The following is a 14,871-nucleotide window of genomic DNA, read 5'->3' as shown; positions in this document are numbered from 1 at the left end:
GACACACTGAGGGATCCGGGTGTGCAAGTCCACAGATCCTTAAAGGTGGCAGCACAGGTGGAACAGGTGGTGAAGAAGGCATATGGCATGCTTGCCTTTATTGGACGGGGCATAGAGTATAAAAGTTGGCATATGATGTTGTGGCTGTATAGAACGTTGGTTAGGCCACATTTGGAATACTGCGTCCAGTTCTGGTTGCCACACTACCAGAAGGACGTGGAGGCTTTGGAGAGAGTGCAGAAAAGGTTTACCAGGATGTTGCCTGGTATGGAGGGTATTAGCTATGAGGTGAGATTGAGTAAACTAGGGTTGTTCTCCCTGGAAAGACGGAGGTTGAGGGGGCGATCTAATAGAAGTTTATAAAATTATGAAGGGCATAGATAGGGTGAACAGTTGGAAGCTTTTTCCCAGGTCAGAAATTACAAACATAAGGGGTCACAAGTTCAAGGTAAGGGGGGGCAAGGTTCAATACAGATATGCGGAGGACGTATTTTACACAGAGGGTGGTGGGGGCCTGGAATGCACTACCAAGCAAGGTGATTGAGGCAGACACGCTAGGATCATTTAAGACTTATCTAGATAGCCACATGAACAGACTGGGAATAGAGGGATACAAACGGATGGTCTAGTTAGGAACACATGATCGGTGCAGGCTTGGAGGGCCGAAGGGCCTGTTCCTGTGCTGTATTGTTCTTTGTTATGACCACAGACTGTGACTGGTGGTGATTTAACCTGAGGATCGCCACACCTCAGGCGAGGGACAAGGCTGAGACGATGAGGGCTTGATGAATAATCTCAACCAGTACAGGAATTGAACCCGCGCTGTTGGCATCGTTAACCAGCTGTCCAACCAACCGAGCTAAACCAACCAACAGTATTTTCAGTACTGATCATCTGCATTGTTGCTCCTGGTGAGAAGGCATTGCACTGAGCACTACTCAATGTCTACACTTACTTTTGTTTAGTCAGTAATCTAGAAGAGGAATTGTACCAAATTCTCAGAGTCCAATTGGCAGATTAATCATTTGTTTCCCTTACCTGGCCTGAAGCTGTGGGCCCTGTCGTAGTGTTGGGAGGGACCTGGCCAGTCGCAGGTTGCGGTTCGACAGTTGGCTGCACAGTTATCTGATAGCTGGCTGTTGTTGGAGTTGCTGAGGCAGCTGATATTGGGCATGGCTCTGTGGCAGGGGTAGGGTAGAGGTTCTGATCCCCCGAGGCCTGACGCCCAGGCTGAGGCTTCTTCTGAGACTGCACAGTGGCCTGCTGGGCACTTTCAGCCAGGGCCAGTGCCAGTAGGCGAGCAGCACTCTTTGGGGGTGGAGGTGGTGGAATGAGAGGTACAGAGCTAACCGGAGGAGCCTCCTGAGGGGATTCCACTGGAGTCACTGCAGAGCAAACAAAAGAACAAATATTAATTTGCCGAAAAAGACCTTTGCAAATAGCCCACAACCTGCTATTGATGACTTGATCTTTTACAAATGTTGCCATATTAGTAGCACCTTCATAGAAGTCACAACACAGGAGGAAGCCACTCAACCCAGGTTACCCACGTCAACATTGGTATTAGCTGCTCTGATCCCTTCATTGTTACTTCATTATATTTTTCTTTATCCAATTCCTTTTTAAATCATACTTCCTCTTCTTAAACTCTTCCAAGCAAACTTTAACTCTGAAAGATAAGCCTGACTCGTTGATTCAGCACATTCACAATTTCCTTTCTCAATGGGTTTCATGCTTATGGAACCATTTATTAGACCCCCTGAATGTCCCAGTCAAATATTTTCAAGCTCTTATTAGTAATGAGAAGTCTGGTTTCATTGCCCTCTCTCTCTTTTGACTTTGATATCCCTGCAGTGGAATATCTGGAACTGGATCTTCCACTCCACTGTGGCTGAAACAATAGCATCCAAACCCACTTCCTTGCTTTTTCACTGCAAATCCCTGTGCTTTATTCACCTTCCTTGAACTGTTCTTTCCCCTCTGGAGGAGATGGCACCTGTACAAGCCGGATGGATTGCAACTGGCAGAGCTGGGACTGAGTTTCTTGCGGGGAGGTTTATTGATGCCGTTGGAAGGGTTTAAACTAATTCAACAGGGGTGCGGCAACCAAGAGGAAATATTAAAGAGAAATACCAGGATGCACAAAATACTGGGAGAGACAGAAAGCACAAGTATAGAGAATAGTAAGTTAATAGGTGAGGTCAGGGTAAGGGAGAAAGTAATGACGTCCAAATCAGGGTTATTGTGCATGTATGTGAATGCACGGAGCATTGTAAATCAGATTGGCGAGTTACAGAAACAGATTGCAATGTGGAAATATGATGTTGTGGTGATGAGAGGGACCTGGCTCAAGGAAGGGCAGGACTCGGTGTTAAATGTTCCTGGGTACAAGGTGTTCAGAAAAAGAAATGGAAGGAAAAGGAGAGGGGTGGTGGTATTGGTTAGGGAGAGCATTACAGTGCTGGAGAAAGAGGATGTCCCAGAGGGTTCAAAGGCACAATCGATTTGGCTAGAGCTAAGGAACACAGAGTGAATTCACATTGCTCAGTGTGGTCTATAGACCACCCACTTGTGAGAAGGATGAAGAAGATACAAACATTATAGAGTAGTTGTAATGGGGAACTTTAATTATCCAAATACAGACTGGGACCGTGATAGTGTAAAGGGTGGAGAGGGGAAACGTTCCAAGAATGTGTCCAGGAAAGTGTCCTACAGCAGTATGTGTCCAGTCCAACAAGAAAGGGTGCACTGTGGGATCTGGTTCTTGGAAATGAGGTGGGCCAAGTAGATGAAGTGTCAGTGGGGGAACATTTAGGAGACAGTGATCATTGCATTGTAAGGTTTAGGGTGATGATCAAAAAGGATAACAGGCAATCCAGAGTGAAAATAATTAACTGGGGGAGAGCTGACTTCAATGGGGCAAGAACGGAGCTGGGCCGGTTAGACTGGGAGGAAAGGTTGTGGGAAAAACTGTAGTTGAACAATGGGCTACCTTCAAAACAGAAATGGTCTGGAAATAGTCCAGGTATATTCCCGAAAAGGGAAACGTAGGGAAAACAAATCCAGAGCTCTCTGGATGAAAAAGAAGATTGAAATTAAGATAGGGAATAAAAAGTGTGCATATGATTTGTGTCAGGTAGAAAATACAATTGAGAATCAAGAGGAATCCAGAAGGTTCCGAGGGGAGGTGAAAAAGCACATTAGAGAAGCAAAGAGGGATAATGAGAAAAGACTGGCAGCCAACATAAAGGGGAATCCCAAAGTTTCCTATAGGCATATGAACAGTAAAAAGGTGGTAAAGGACCAATTTGGGACCTAAAAGGGAATTTACATAGGGAGACAGGGGGCATGGTGAGGTATTAAATGAATATTTTGCATCCACCTTTACTAAGGAGGTAGATGCTACCCAGGACATGGTGACAGGTGAGGAAATTCTGTCCTTAGAAGGGTTCAAAATTGATGAGGAAGTGTTGATCAGTATTGCAAGTTTACAAAGCACTGGGATTGGATTAGGTGCATCCAAGGATATTGAAGGAATTGAGAATGGAAATTGTGGGAGCACCATAATCTTCCAGTCTTTTCTAGACTCAGGGGAAGTGCCTGAGGACAGGAGACGTTACGCCCATGTTCACAAAAGGTTGAAAAGGACAGTCCCAGTCAGTTTAACATTGGTAGTGGGCAAGCTTCCAGAAACAATTACTCAGGATAGGATTAGAAGTCACTTGGAAAAATGTGGGATGATTAGGCAGAGCCAGCATGGATGTCTAAAGGAGAAATTGTGTTTTTGAGGAGGTAACAGGGAAGGTCGATGAGGGTAATGCTGTTAATCTGGTGTACATGGACTTTCAGAAGACATTCAATATAGTGCCACACAACGGACCTGGGGGAAATGTTATAGCGCATGGAATGAAAGGAACAGTAGCAACGTAGGTACAAAATTGGCAGAAAGTAATGGTCAATGGATATGTTTCAGACTAGAGGAAGGTTTGTAGTGGTGTACCCCAGGGGATTGGTATCAGGATCATTGATAGGTGACAAATGAAGTTCAATGCGGAGTTGTGTGAGATGCACTAAACCCATAGAATCCCTACAGTGGAGAAGGACGCCATCCGGCCCATTGAGTTTACATCAACTCTCTGAAAGAGCATCTTACCTCGGCCCAAACCGCACCCCTACCACCCCTCCCCTCAACCATCCTTAATCCACCTAATCTACACATCTTTGGACTGTGGGAGGAAACTGGAGCATCCATTGGAAACTCACGCAGACATGGGGAGAACGTGCAAACTCCACACAGTCTTCCAAGGCCGGAATTGAACCCACGTCCCTGGTGCTGTGAAGCAGCAGTGCTCATTACTGTGCCAACCATGCATTTTGATAGGAAGAACATGGAGAGGCAATATAAAATAAAGGGTAAAATTCTAAAAAGGTTGCAGGAGCAGAAGGACCTGGGTATATATGTGTATAGATCATTGAAGGTGGCAGGACAGGTGGAGAGAGCAGTTAATAAAGGATATATAGTATTCTGGGCTTTAATAGGGGGGGTTGAGTACAACAGCGAGGTTATGCTGAACTTATACAAGAAACTAGTGAGACCTCAGCTGGAATATTGTGTACAGTTCTGGGCACCACACTACAGGAAGGATGTGAACACATTGGAGAGAGTGCAGAAGAGGTTTACAAGAAGTTTCCAGGAATGAGCAACTTCTGTTATGAGGATAGAGTGGAGAGGTTGGGATTGTTCTCCTTGGAGAGAAGAGGGCTAAGAGGAGATTTGATAGAGATGTTCAAAATCATGATGAGGCTGGACAGAGTAGATAGAGAGAAACTGTTCCTGCTCGTAAAATGATCGCGAGTGAGAGGACGCAGATTTAAGATGACTCGCAAAAGAAGCAAATGTGATCTGAGAAATAAATGTTTTCACACAATGAGTGATTCGGGTCTGGAATGCACTGCCTGGATGTGTTGCACAGGCAGGTTCAATTGAGGCATTCAACAGAGCATTAGATGATTATTTGAATGGAAACAATGTGCAGGGGAAAAGGAAGGGGAATGGCACTAAGACATAATGTTCGCTTGGAGAGCCGGTGCAGACACAATGGGCCAAATGGCCTTCTTTTGTGCCGTAACAGTTCTGTGATTCTGAGAGTGCCAAGTGGATGATCCATCTCCGCCTCCTCCTGAGGTCCAAAATCAAGGAGGCCAGTCTTCAGACAATTTGATTCATTTCACATAATATTAGCTGATGATACTGAATACTGAAAAGACTATGGGAACTGACAATATTCTGACACTAGGACAGAAGACTTGTGCCCCAGAACTAGCTGCACTGCTAGCCAAGATGTTCCAATACAGCTACAAGGCTGGCATCTGCCCAATAATATGGATTTTGCCCAGTTATGTCCTGTCCACAAAGTTAGGTCAAATCCAATGCAACCACTTACTGCCCATCAGTCTACTCTCAATCAACAACAAAGTGATGGAAGATATTGTCGACAGTGCTATCAAGAGGCACTTACTCAGCAATACACTGCTCATTAATGTTCCCCAACAGCTACTCAGCTCCTGACTTCATTACTGCCTTGATCCAAACATGGACAACAGCTGAATTCCAGAGGTGATGTGAGAATTACTACCCTTGACATCAAGGCAACATTTGATGGAATGTAGCCTCAACGAATCCAAATATTGCTGAACCTCTTCCCAGTCTCAGCTTATCTGCAGCTGAAACTCTCTACCATGCCTTCATTACCTCTAGGCTCAACTATGCCAACGTACTGCTGGCTGGTCTCCCACATTTTACCCTTGGAAATGTAAAGTCATCGTAAGCTCTGCTGCCTGTGTTTTAACTGAAAAGTTTCATTCCCCTACCACCATGGTGCTCGTTGACCTACACAGGCTCCCGGTGAAACAAAGTCTGGATTTTAAAATTGTAGTAAGAGTTTTAACAACACTAGGTTAAAGTCCAACAGGTTTATTTGGTAGCAAATGCCATTAAGAGTTTTAAAATTGTCACACTTGATTTCAAATTCTTTTATAGTCTCTGCCTGGGACAAACTCCACAACCCTCCAAAATATCTGCGCTCGTCTAATTCTGGCCTCTTATGCATTCCCAATTATAACTGCATCATCACTGATGGCCATGCCTTCAATGGTCTAGGCCACAATTCTGGAATTTCCCTCCTACACCTCTCCATTTTCAATCTTGCCTTCTTCCTGGAAATTACTTCTTAAAACCTATTTCTGGGCCCAGCTTTTACTCTTCTGCCCTAACAGTTCTTTACGTGGATAGATATTATACTTTGTTTTGTAATGCTCCTGTGAAGTGCCTTGGGACCTTTCATTACATTAAAGGCATTATAAAAATATAAGTCACTGCGTTGAAACACACCACCTGTATGTTTACTCCAAGTTATACACCATCCTGACTTGGAAATATATTCCAGTTTCTGGGTCAAAATCCTGGAACTCTCCTCCTAACAGTGCTGTGGGTGAACTTATACTACATGGACTGCAGAAGTTCAAGAAGGCAGCTCACCACCACCTTGTCAAGGACAATAAGGTTTGGCTATAAATGCTGACCTAGTCAGTGACACACATCTCATGGATGAATAACAAGAAGTGCCCAATGCACTGTGTCCCTCCCCCACAAACAGTTTAGATGGCCAATGAGCAGCAGCTTAATCTGGCCACATAAGGCTGTCATTAACTATGGAATGCTAGCCCAGCACAAATTAGTGCTAGAAGGGGAGGGTAAAAGGAAAAGGAAACTGGGTCTAATTAGCTATCAGATAGTAAGGCATTGAGCAACACAACCTGTCCACATTGTGTCTGAAAATCTGAAATCCCTCTTCGCCAAATTCACTGTTACAGCCTTAGCACCAGTCCTGGTGTGCACCAACCCTAGTGTGGAGGGTTACAACTCAGGACATACAAGGCTTTCTTCTCATTGCAATGACTTTCATCATTGGTGGTGCACATATACCTGAAATACAGCTGTGACCCTCTCCCAATATACCTAGCATAACAATTCTTTACCACTTACCGGTGTGTGAATGGGTGGATGGTACTGCCTTGTTTTGATTGATCAGCACATGCCAGTCTGGACTTTGCCCTTTTGGTTCCACATGTGAATGGGTAGATTGTACAGCCTTACTTTGAATTGCCAGTTCATGCCCATCTGAACTTTGCCCTTGAGTTCCTGCTTGTGAAAAGGTGGATGGTACAGAGTTGCTTTGATTTATTACTTCAGGCCAATCTGAGTATTTCCCTTTTGTCCCTGCTTGTGATTGGGTAGATGATACTGCCTTGTTTTGATTGGTCAGTTCAAGCCAATCTGGACTTTGCCCTTTCACCTCGGTTTGTGAATTGGTCGATGGTGTAGACGTGTTTTGATTGGGGAAATCATACCAATCTGCATTTTGCTCCTTTGTTCCCATTTGAGAATGGGTAGGTGGTGTAGTTTTGTTCTGATTGGTCAGTGTATGCCAATCTGGATTTTGCCATTTTGTTGTTGCTTGTGAGTGGGTAGATTGTATAGCCTTATAGTGATAGGCTTGATCATGCCAACTTTGCTCTTTGGCCTCCGACTCTGGTACTGCAGCAGAGAGTTTGGTGTGGATCTCCTGACGGCATCCCTCAGGTAGTTGCATGTCGCTGGTCTTCAGTAGCATTGACATCATTTGTGGAGGTGACTTGTTGACATTGCTATTCCCTGCTTGGTTTGTGTGAGGTGGAGATGTACCCAGTGAAACAGTTGCCATATTGCCAATCATTTCAGATACTCGCATTGGTACAGAAATTGTCATCGGTTCAGAAATGGTCAACAGAGGAGACTTGGGAGACTTGCGCCCAATCTTAGGGGAGAAAGCATGAACCACCTTTTCTGCAAAAGAGGTTGGTTTAGCCAGTTTCTCATCAGTGGGGCTTAGATCTGGAGAGAAGAAGGGGCTCATCAGCTTATCTGGGGAGTGAGAGACTGGTTCAGAACTAGTAGCACTACCAGGGGTCAGACACGCACTGCCCAAATCTGACTCCCTCTTACTGCTGTTTGACTTGTCTTTGCCACTGGCTGAGGAATCCAGCTGAGATGTGCTGCTGTCAGGACCTGCAAGCTCTGCCCTTGGTGGACTACACTGAAAGGACATTGGATCAAAGTCCAATCCTGCTGCTCCCATATCTGGTGGACTCAGTTCTACTTCCTCCATTCTGGGAGACAACAGTGCAGGGATTTGGTGCATGGCATCTTCTCTTTCATCTTCATCGTCGGGTAAGTTATCATAGGAGTTGCAGTGGTTGAGACCTGGAAGGCCAGCAGCACTGAAGGAAACTGAGAGAGCATCACTGCTAGACCGAGGCCTTCTAGGTCTGTATATCTTTGATTCTCCTAGGAAAGAACAAGCAGCATATTATTCACTGTGGGGTTGTGATATCAGTGTGCAAAATGAGCAATTAAACCACATTGTGGACCACAGTATTTACATTTCTATATATATATACATATTGCAGAATTATTTTACAAGTTACATGATTCTCTTGTCATTAGACAGAATTTCAGAGCATGGCCATCCCTTAGGTTGTTTAATAACTTTCTCTCATGTGGCTCTGGAAAACAGATTCCTGCCCTCAAGACTGCATTAAATAACTAGCAGGCCAGAGGGTTAGGTGGGACTTGAACACACTGCATTCTAACACATCCTGTTGACCCAAAATGTGTCAATTAATTTTCTTTTACCCCCTGATATTGACCGAATGTTCTGTCAACCAAACATGGGTCAGTCTTCTTGGTATCATTCCAACCTTGATCATCGGATGAAAATGCTAAACAGTAACAGAAGTAGGAAAGCTATCTGAAAGCACCATTCCATGCGTACAGGCAGGCACAATAGAATAAGGCTGTACAGGGACGATGGCAGGAAGCATCACTTTACAAATAGAGCAGTGGAATTCCGGAATTTTCTCCCGCAGACATCTTTTGAGGTTGGGGGATGCTACCTAAAAATTCTGAGACCATGCTTGACAGATTTTTATAAAACCAAAATACTTTGGATGCTGGAAATTTAAAATAAAAACAGAAAATGAGAGAAGTACTCGCAATATTTATCAAGGGAGAAACAAAGTTGATCATCCTTCATAACTGGAAAAAGTTAAAGCGGCAGCCAGTTTGAAGGAAGTACAGAACTGGGAAGAGGGGGTGGGGGAGAGACAAGTTGTCTGTTTTTATTGAGGACAGCAGCAGTTGATGATTTATTATTCTATTTACACCTGCGGCAGACCCCAATGCCATTTAATGCCTTTAATCTATCGCAGACCTGCCATTTTCCCTGCCTCAGTATTTGCTTAAAATCTTTCACATCGAACATTTTCCAGATTTGAAGAAACAAAATCAACCCGAAGCACCTGGGCGGCACGGTGGCACAGTGGTTAGCACTGCCGCCTCACAGCGCCAAGGACCCGGATTCAATTCCCAGCTTGGGTCACTGTCTGTGTGGAATTTGCACGTTGTCTGCGTGGGTTTCCTCCGGGTGCTCCGGTTTCCTCTCACAGTCTGAAAGACGTGCTGGTTAGGTACATTGACCCGAACAGGCTCTGAAGTGTGGCGACTAGGGGAATTTCACAGTAACTTCATTGCAGTGTTAATGTAAGCCTTACTTGTGACTAATAAATAAACTTTAAACACTATTTTTCACTCCAAACATGCCGCCAGACTGGGTGAGTATTTATTTTTGATTTTTAATTGGTAGTTTTTTTTAGGTGGGAGTATTTTGTATGTAATCATTGCAGGTAGATGGAGTTCGGAAACAGATCAGCAATGAGCTAAAATCTTCTCCTATTTGTATATTCCAGCACCATTCCTCGAGAGGAAGAGTTGCTGTTTCCTCCAATGTACACTGACCAGCACAGGACATAATTTTTAGTTACCAGCTTATCCTTTCCAGTCCTGCTAAATGTTATAACTGCTTTAACACAATTAAGCTGCACAATATTGGTGCTAGCTTCATGTTTACTACAACGCCAGTGTTTTTAATCTCAAATCCTTCAGTAATCTGGAAGAGTGATCACAATAAAAGGACATCTGTTAATTAATTCTTACCTTTGATCTGGTAAACAAGTAGCTAACCTAATATTTGTACACAACAAGAATACACAAAGTGTTTAATTCACTCTGGAGGCTGCCTAACTGCAAGATTGAACATTATAATGGTGTAAGGACTGGGAAGCACAGCAAGTGAGTCAATTAACAAAAATGTTAAATTTGTCACATCACAAACTGATAAATAATTGCAAAGATTGTAAAGGAAGGACCACATTAACTAAGTAAATAAATCACTGTCCACGCACTCATCAAAATCAGAACAATAAACAGGAAGAATAGACTCTCTCTTTATCTGCTAGCCCAGTAACACTGTGAAAGTCTTGTGCTATATTACACGAGTGTTACAGGATATGGCTGTAACAGAGTAACCTCCTGATTAAGGAATATCAGCCCAGTTGCTGCACAGGGAATAAGTGAACAGGTACAATACAGAAACCTACTGCACTATACTGCACATTTCAATTACTAGGGGGCATAGGTTTAAGGTGCGAGGGGCAAGGTTTAAAGGAGATGTACGAGGCAGATTTTTTACACAGAGAGTAGTGGGTGCCTGGAACTCGCTGCCGGGGGAGGTAGTGGAAGCAGATACGGTAGTGACTTTTAAAGGGCATCTTGACAAGTACATGAATAGGGTGGGAATAGAGGGATATGGTCCCTGGTAGGGTAGGGGGTTTTAGTTAAGTCAGGCAGCATGGGCGGTGCAGGCTTAGAGGGCCGAAGGGCCTGTTCCTGTGCTGTAATTTTCTTTGTTCTTTATACAAACATGCTGATACATACAGATACTGGAATATATAGCAAGCATACTTCAATATGTAAGACCCCAGGGAAATATAGTGAACGCATTGCACTAACCTTCAACGTTGTGCAGAGATGAAAGTGACTCCTCACTTTTAGCAGAGCGAAGTGTCCCTGAATCACCCCTGGCTGATGGGAAGACAAAACAATCGCAAAATGATCAGAAGGAAGCCAAACATAATTGTCTATCACACTGCTCATAGCTGCTGAATCGATGATTTAAAACTTATTTAGAAGTGATTTTCTACCATGCTGTCGAGCCTGCCAGTGCCTCATTTGGTACAGAATTAAAGGCAGCAGCGAGGGGTAGGAATGAGCTTCCTTTCATTTGAGTAACCTGGCAACACTCATGGTGTCTTCTTGCATGTGACTAATAATCACTTCCACAAGGTGGTGTAGCGGTACCTCAGCAAGAGCAGAAACAGGAAAGCACATTCTCCTCAATTAATCTGAAAACACCCACCTGCCAAAACCATGGACTTCATTTGCGTCGGCTCGCTGGGGTTCCGCTGCAGCTTCCGCTTGGTCACAGAGGAGGACTTGCCTTCGGACCTGAGACCGAAGAAAGAGCGCCAGGTACCAACAGGCGATTTCTTGGGTTTGCTGATTGTTCTCTTCCTGGAAAAGGATAGTGAAAGATACAGCATGAAACAATGTGACACACTTCATTCTAAACAGGTAAAGAACGCCACAAATCACAATAATGTACACTTACACAATTTAAATGTTGAAAACCATTCCTTGATGTATCGCAGAGGTGGAATCAGACTAAATCTGACACTAAAGGCACAGATATTAGGCGGAAATAGCAAAAACTTGGTCAAGGTAGCAGGTTTTAAAGAGGGTCTTAAGAGAAGGAGAGGGAAATGGAGTGAGTGTGAATAACAACAAGCACAACTCTCCAGCCTGCAGAAAAAGACCGACCGAAGGGGAGCCGAGATCCCGAGGGGGCGAAGGAGAGACTCCGAGCAGGAGAGCGACACCGAGCGGGAGAGCACAAAACCAGGAATTCACAGAATAGGGAGAGAGTGGGGACCCTATCCACAGTAAGGACAGCACAATCAAGAGACTCTGGGCCATTGGTGGTGTGTTTCTGTCACAGATTACTGAACACATTTCTAAACACCTGCTGCAAAGGAAGAGTTTAAAGGTGGCACTGCTATTTTACCTCTCAATTGGGAAGTCAATGACTGTGTGGAACCTGCCCTGCAGCGCTGCAGGCCCATCACCCACTTCAATGTACTTGCTGTCTGAATTAACAGGGGAGATGATCTGGACCTGGGTTCGAGCCTGGGCCTCCTCGAGGGTGAGGAGTTTGGTTGAGGGAGACGACACCAGCAAGGACTTGGGCCGAGACAGAGATGCATGTCCTGCAGAGAAGAACAGAAAAATGGAAGGATAAATGACCATCAAAATGTTTCCCTTCATAGCTGGGTAGTAACAAACTTGGTTTACATGGGATTGGTGGGTATGTGAAAGATCAATATTGTAATGAGTTTAAAAAAGAAATCCATTGAATTTAACAGGCCCCGAAATCTAGGACAAGGACATCATTGTAAAGATCCTAAAATCACCCCACCAAAAGCAGAATCATTAACAATGCGATTTCTTAATCCAAACAACCACCACATAGCATTCTGCCAAACAGAATCCTATTCCACAGCCTCTCATTCCCAAACAAAATCCTATCCCACAGCCTCTCATTCCCAAACAGAATCCTATCCCTCCATCCCTCATTCCCAAACAGAATCCTATCCCACAGCCTCTCAATCCCAAACAGAATCCTATCCCACAGCCTCTCATTCCCAAACAGAATCCTATCCCTCCATCCCTCATTCCCAAACAGAATCCTATCCCACAGCCTCTCAATCCCAAACAGAATCCTATCCCACAGCCTCTCATTCCCAAACAGAATCCTATCCCTCCATCCCTCATTCCCAAACAGAATCCTATCCCACAGCCTCTCATTCCCAAACAGAATCCTATCCCACAGCCTCTCATTCCCAAACAGAATCCTATCCCTCCATCCCTCATTCCCAAACAGAATCCTATCCCACAGCCTCTCATTCCCAAACAGAATCCTATCCCACAGCCTCTCATTCCCAAACAGAATCCTATCCCACAGCCTCTCATTCCCAAACAGAATCCTATCCCACAGCCTCTCATTCCCAAACAGAATTTTATCCCACAGCCTCTCATTCCCAAACAGAATCCTATCCCACAGCCTCTCAATCCCAAACAGAATCCTATCCCACAGCCTCTCATTCCCAAACAGAATCCTATCCCTCCATCCCTCATTCCCAAACAGAATCCTATCCCATAGCCTCTCATTCCCAAACAGAATCCTATCCCTCCATCCCTCATTCCCAAACAGAATCCTATCCCACAGCCTCTCATTCCCAAACAGAATCCTATCCCACAGCCTCTCATTCCCAAACAGAATCTTATCCCACAGCCCCTCATTCCCAAACAGAATCCTATTCCACAGCCCCCCATTCCCAAACAGAATCCTATTCCTCTGTCGCTCATTCCCAAACAGAAACTTATCCCACAGCCCCTCATTCCCAAACTCAATCCTTTCCCACAGTCTCTCATTGCCAAACAGAATCCGATTCCTCCGTTGCTCATTCCCGAACAGCATCCTCTCCCACAGCCCTTCACTCCCAATTCTCGAGATGGGTGAATGGTGAATTTCATCTGCAGGAGGGACCCACAAGGAAAGTCATCTCTGTGACTTTTTCATTCACCATCCTACACAAACGGGGAAACTGCTATGTTCAGGTGAGAGTGGCAGAATGGCTCCCCCTCTTTTTCCCACTTATTTAATTGCAAATTGGTTTGACAATGACATGCTTGCCAGTTCAGTGAGTGGTTAACTGTTTATGTGCTATGACTGTCAAAGGCATACACAGGGACATTTCCTTGAAAGTTTTTAAATAACAGAGTATAATATTTATTGTACTTAATCCGGTCTAATAAAAATAATAGAAACGCTCTGACCATCATGCACATATGCACACAGATTCACATATGCCCAAGTTACAGAATGGGAGGATGGATTAAGTACTCTTTTTAGAGTCCAATAATAGTTCAATCTTGCAGATTGATGACTTGTACGGTTTTAGGCTGAGCTCAAGGGTGCCTCTGGATTTGGTGGTGAGGCGATTTAGTCTGCTGTCAGACAATTTCTCTGTTCTTATGACGCTAGCAGCTGCCGTGTTGCTTCTTAAAACCCTGCCTGCCACATGCGGGAGGTCAAACAGCAAACAGTGTTCAAACCTGTATGAAGGATGGAGATAGAGAGAGGGAGGGAGAGTCCTGCCATTTTTGCATCTGTTCTGCTTGTGCTTTGGCCCAGGGAGAAGCAGTTCTTAAATACAAAAGAGGGTTAGCTTGCTTGTCACATGATCCCCTCTCCACACTGACCAGTTATCCAAGTATGGTCGTGGCTAGTGGATTCCAGGTGCAGTTTTGATTTGATTAGATTATGGCGAGATGAATTCTACTCTCAGCCAGCGTTCACCATCAAGAGATTAGTTTGAATGGTTGGTTTCCGCCCAGGTGACGTCTGGATGCTCTGTGAATGGGTCAGGAGATATGGCTCATTCACATTCCTCTCAGGTGTTATCTCTGATCAGATTCTGAACACAGTAAGAAGTTTAACAACACCAGGTTAAAGTCCAACAGGTTTATTTGGTAGCAAAAGCCACACACGCTTTCGGAGCTCCAAGCCCCTTCTTCAGTCCTGAAGAAGGGGCTTGCAGCTCCGAAAGCTTGTGTGGCTTTTGCTACCAAATAAACCTGTTGGACTTTAACCTGGTGTTGTTAAACTTCTTACTGTGTTTACCCCAGTCCAACGCCGGCATCTCCACATCAGATTCTGAAGCCAGACTGACTCCATTTTAATGGCTTTAGCATATGTAAAGGACAGTGATACAAATGTTCAGCCATCTTAGTAATTGCTGTTTCAAGTCATTGAA

General features: G+C 44.5%; 1 protein-coding gene across 1 annotated transcript in view; it reads right to left on the bottom strand.

Annotated features, from left to right (window-relative positions):
* Nucleotides 1-14,871, bottom strand: part of LOC144480062 (rho GTPase-activating protein 32-like) — a 159,999-nt gene that overhangs the window by 28,167 nt on the left and 116,961 nt on the right. The window contains exons 11-15 of the mRNA XM_078199235.1: nt 12,060-12,261; nt 11,355-11,509; nt 10,949-11,020; nt 7,046-8,386; nt 1,039-1,385 (exon numbers count right to left, since the gene is read on the bottom strand). Of these exons, the coding sequence (XP_078055361.1) occupies nt 1,039-1,385; nt 7,046-8,386; nt 10,949-11,020; nt 11,355-11,509; nt 12,060-12,261 (2,117 nt within the window). The remainder of the gene's footprint in view (nt 1-1,038; nt 1,386-7,045; nt 8,387-10,948; nt 11,021-11,354; nt 11,510-12,059; nt 12,262-14,871) is intronic.

The sequence above is a fragment of the Mustelus asterias genome, chromosome 27 (genome assembly GCF_964213995.1).
Source record: "Mustelus asterias chromosome 27, sMusAst1.hap1.1, whole genome shotgun sequence".
NCBI classification, from domain to species: Eukaryota; Metazoa; Chordata; class Chondrichthyes; order Carcharhiniformes; family Triakidae; genus Mustelus; species Mustelus asterias.
Note: the sequence above shows the minus strand (reverse complement) of the source record. Positions and strands in the feature narration are given on the sequence as shown.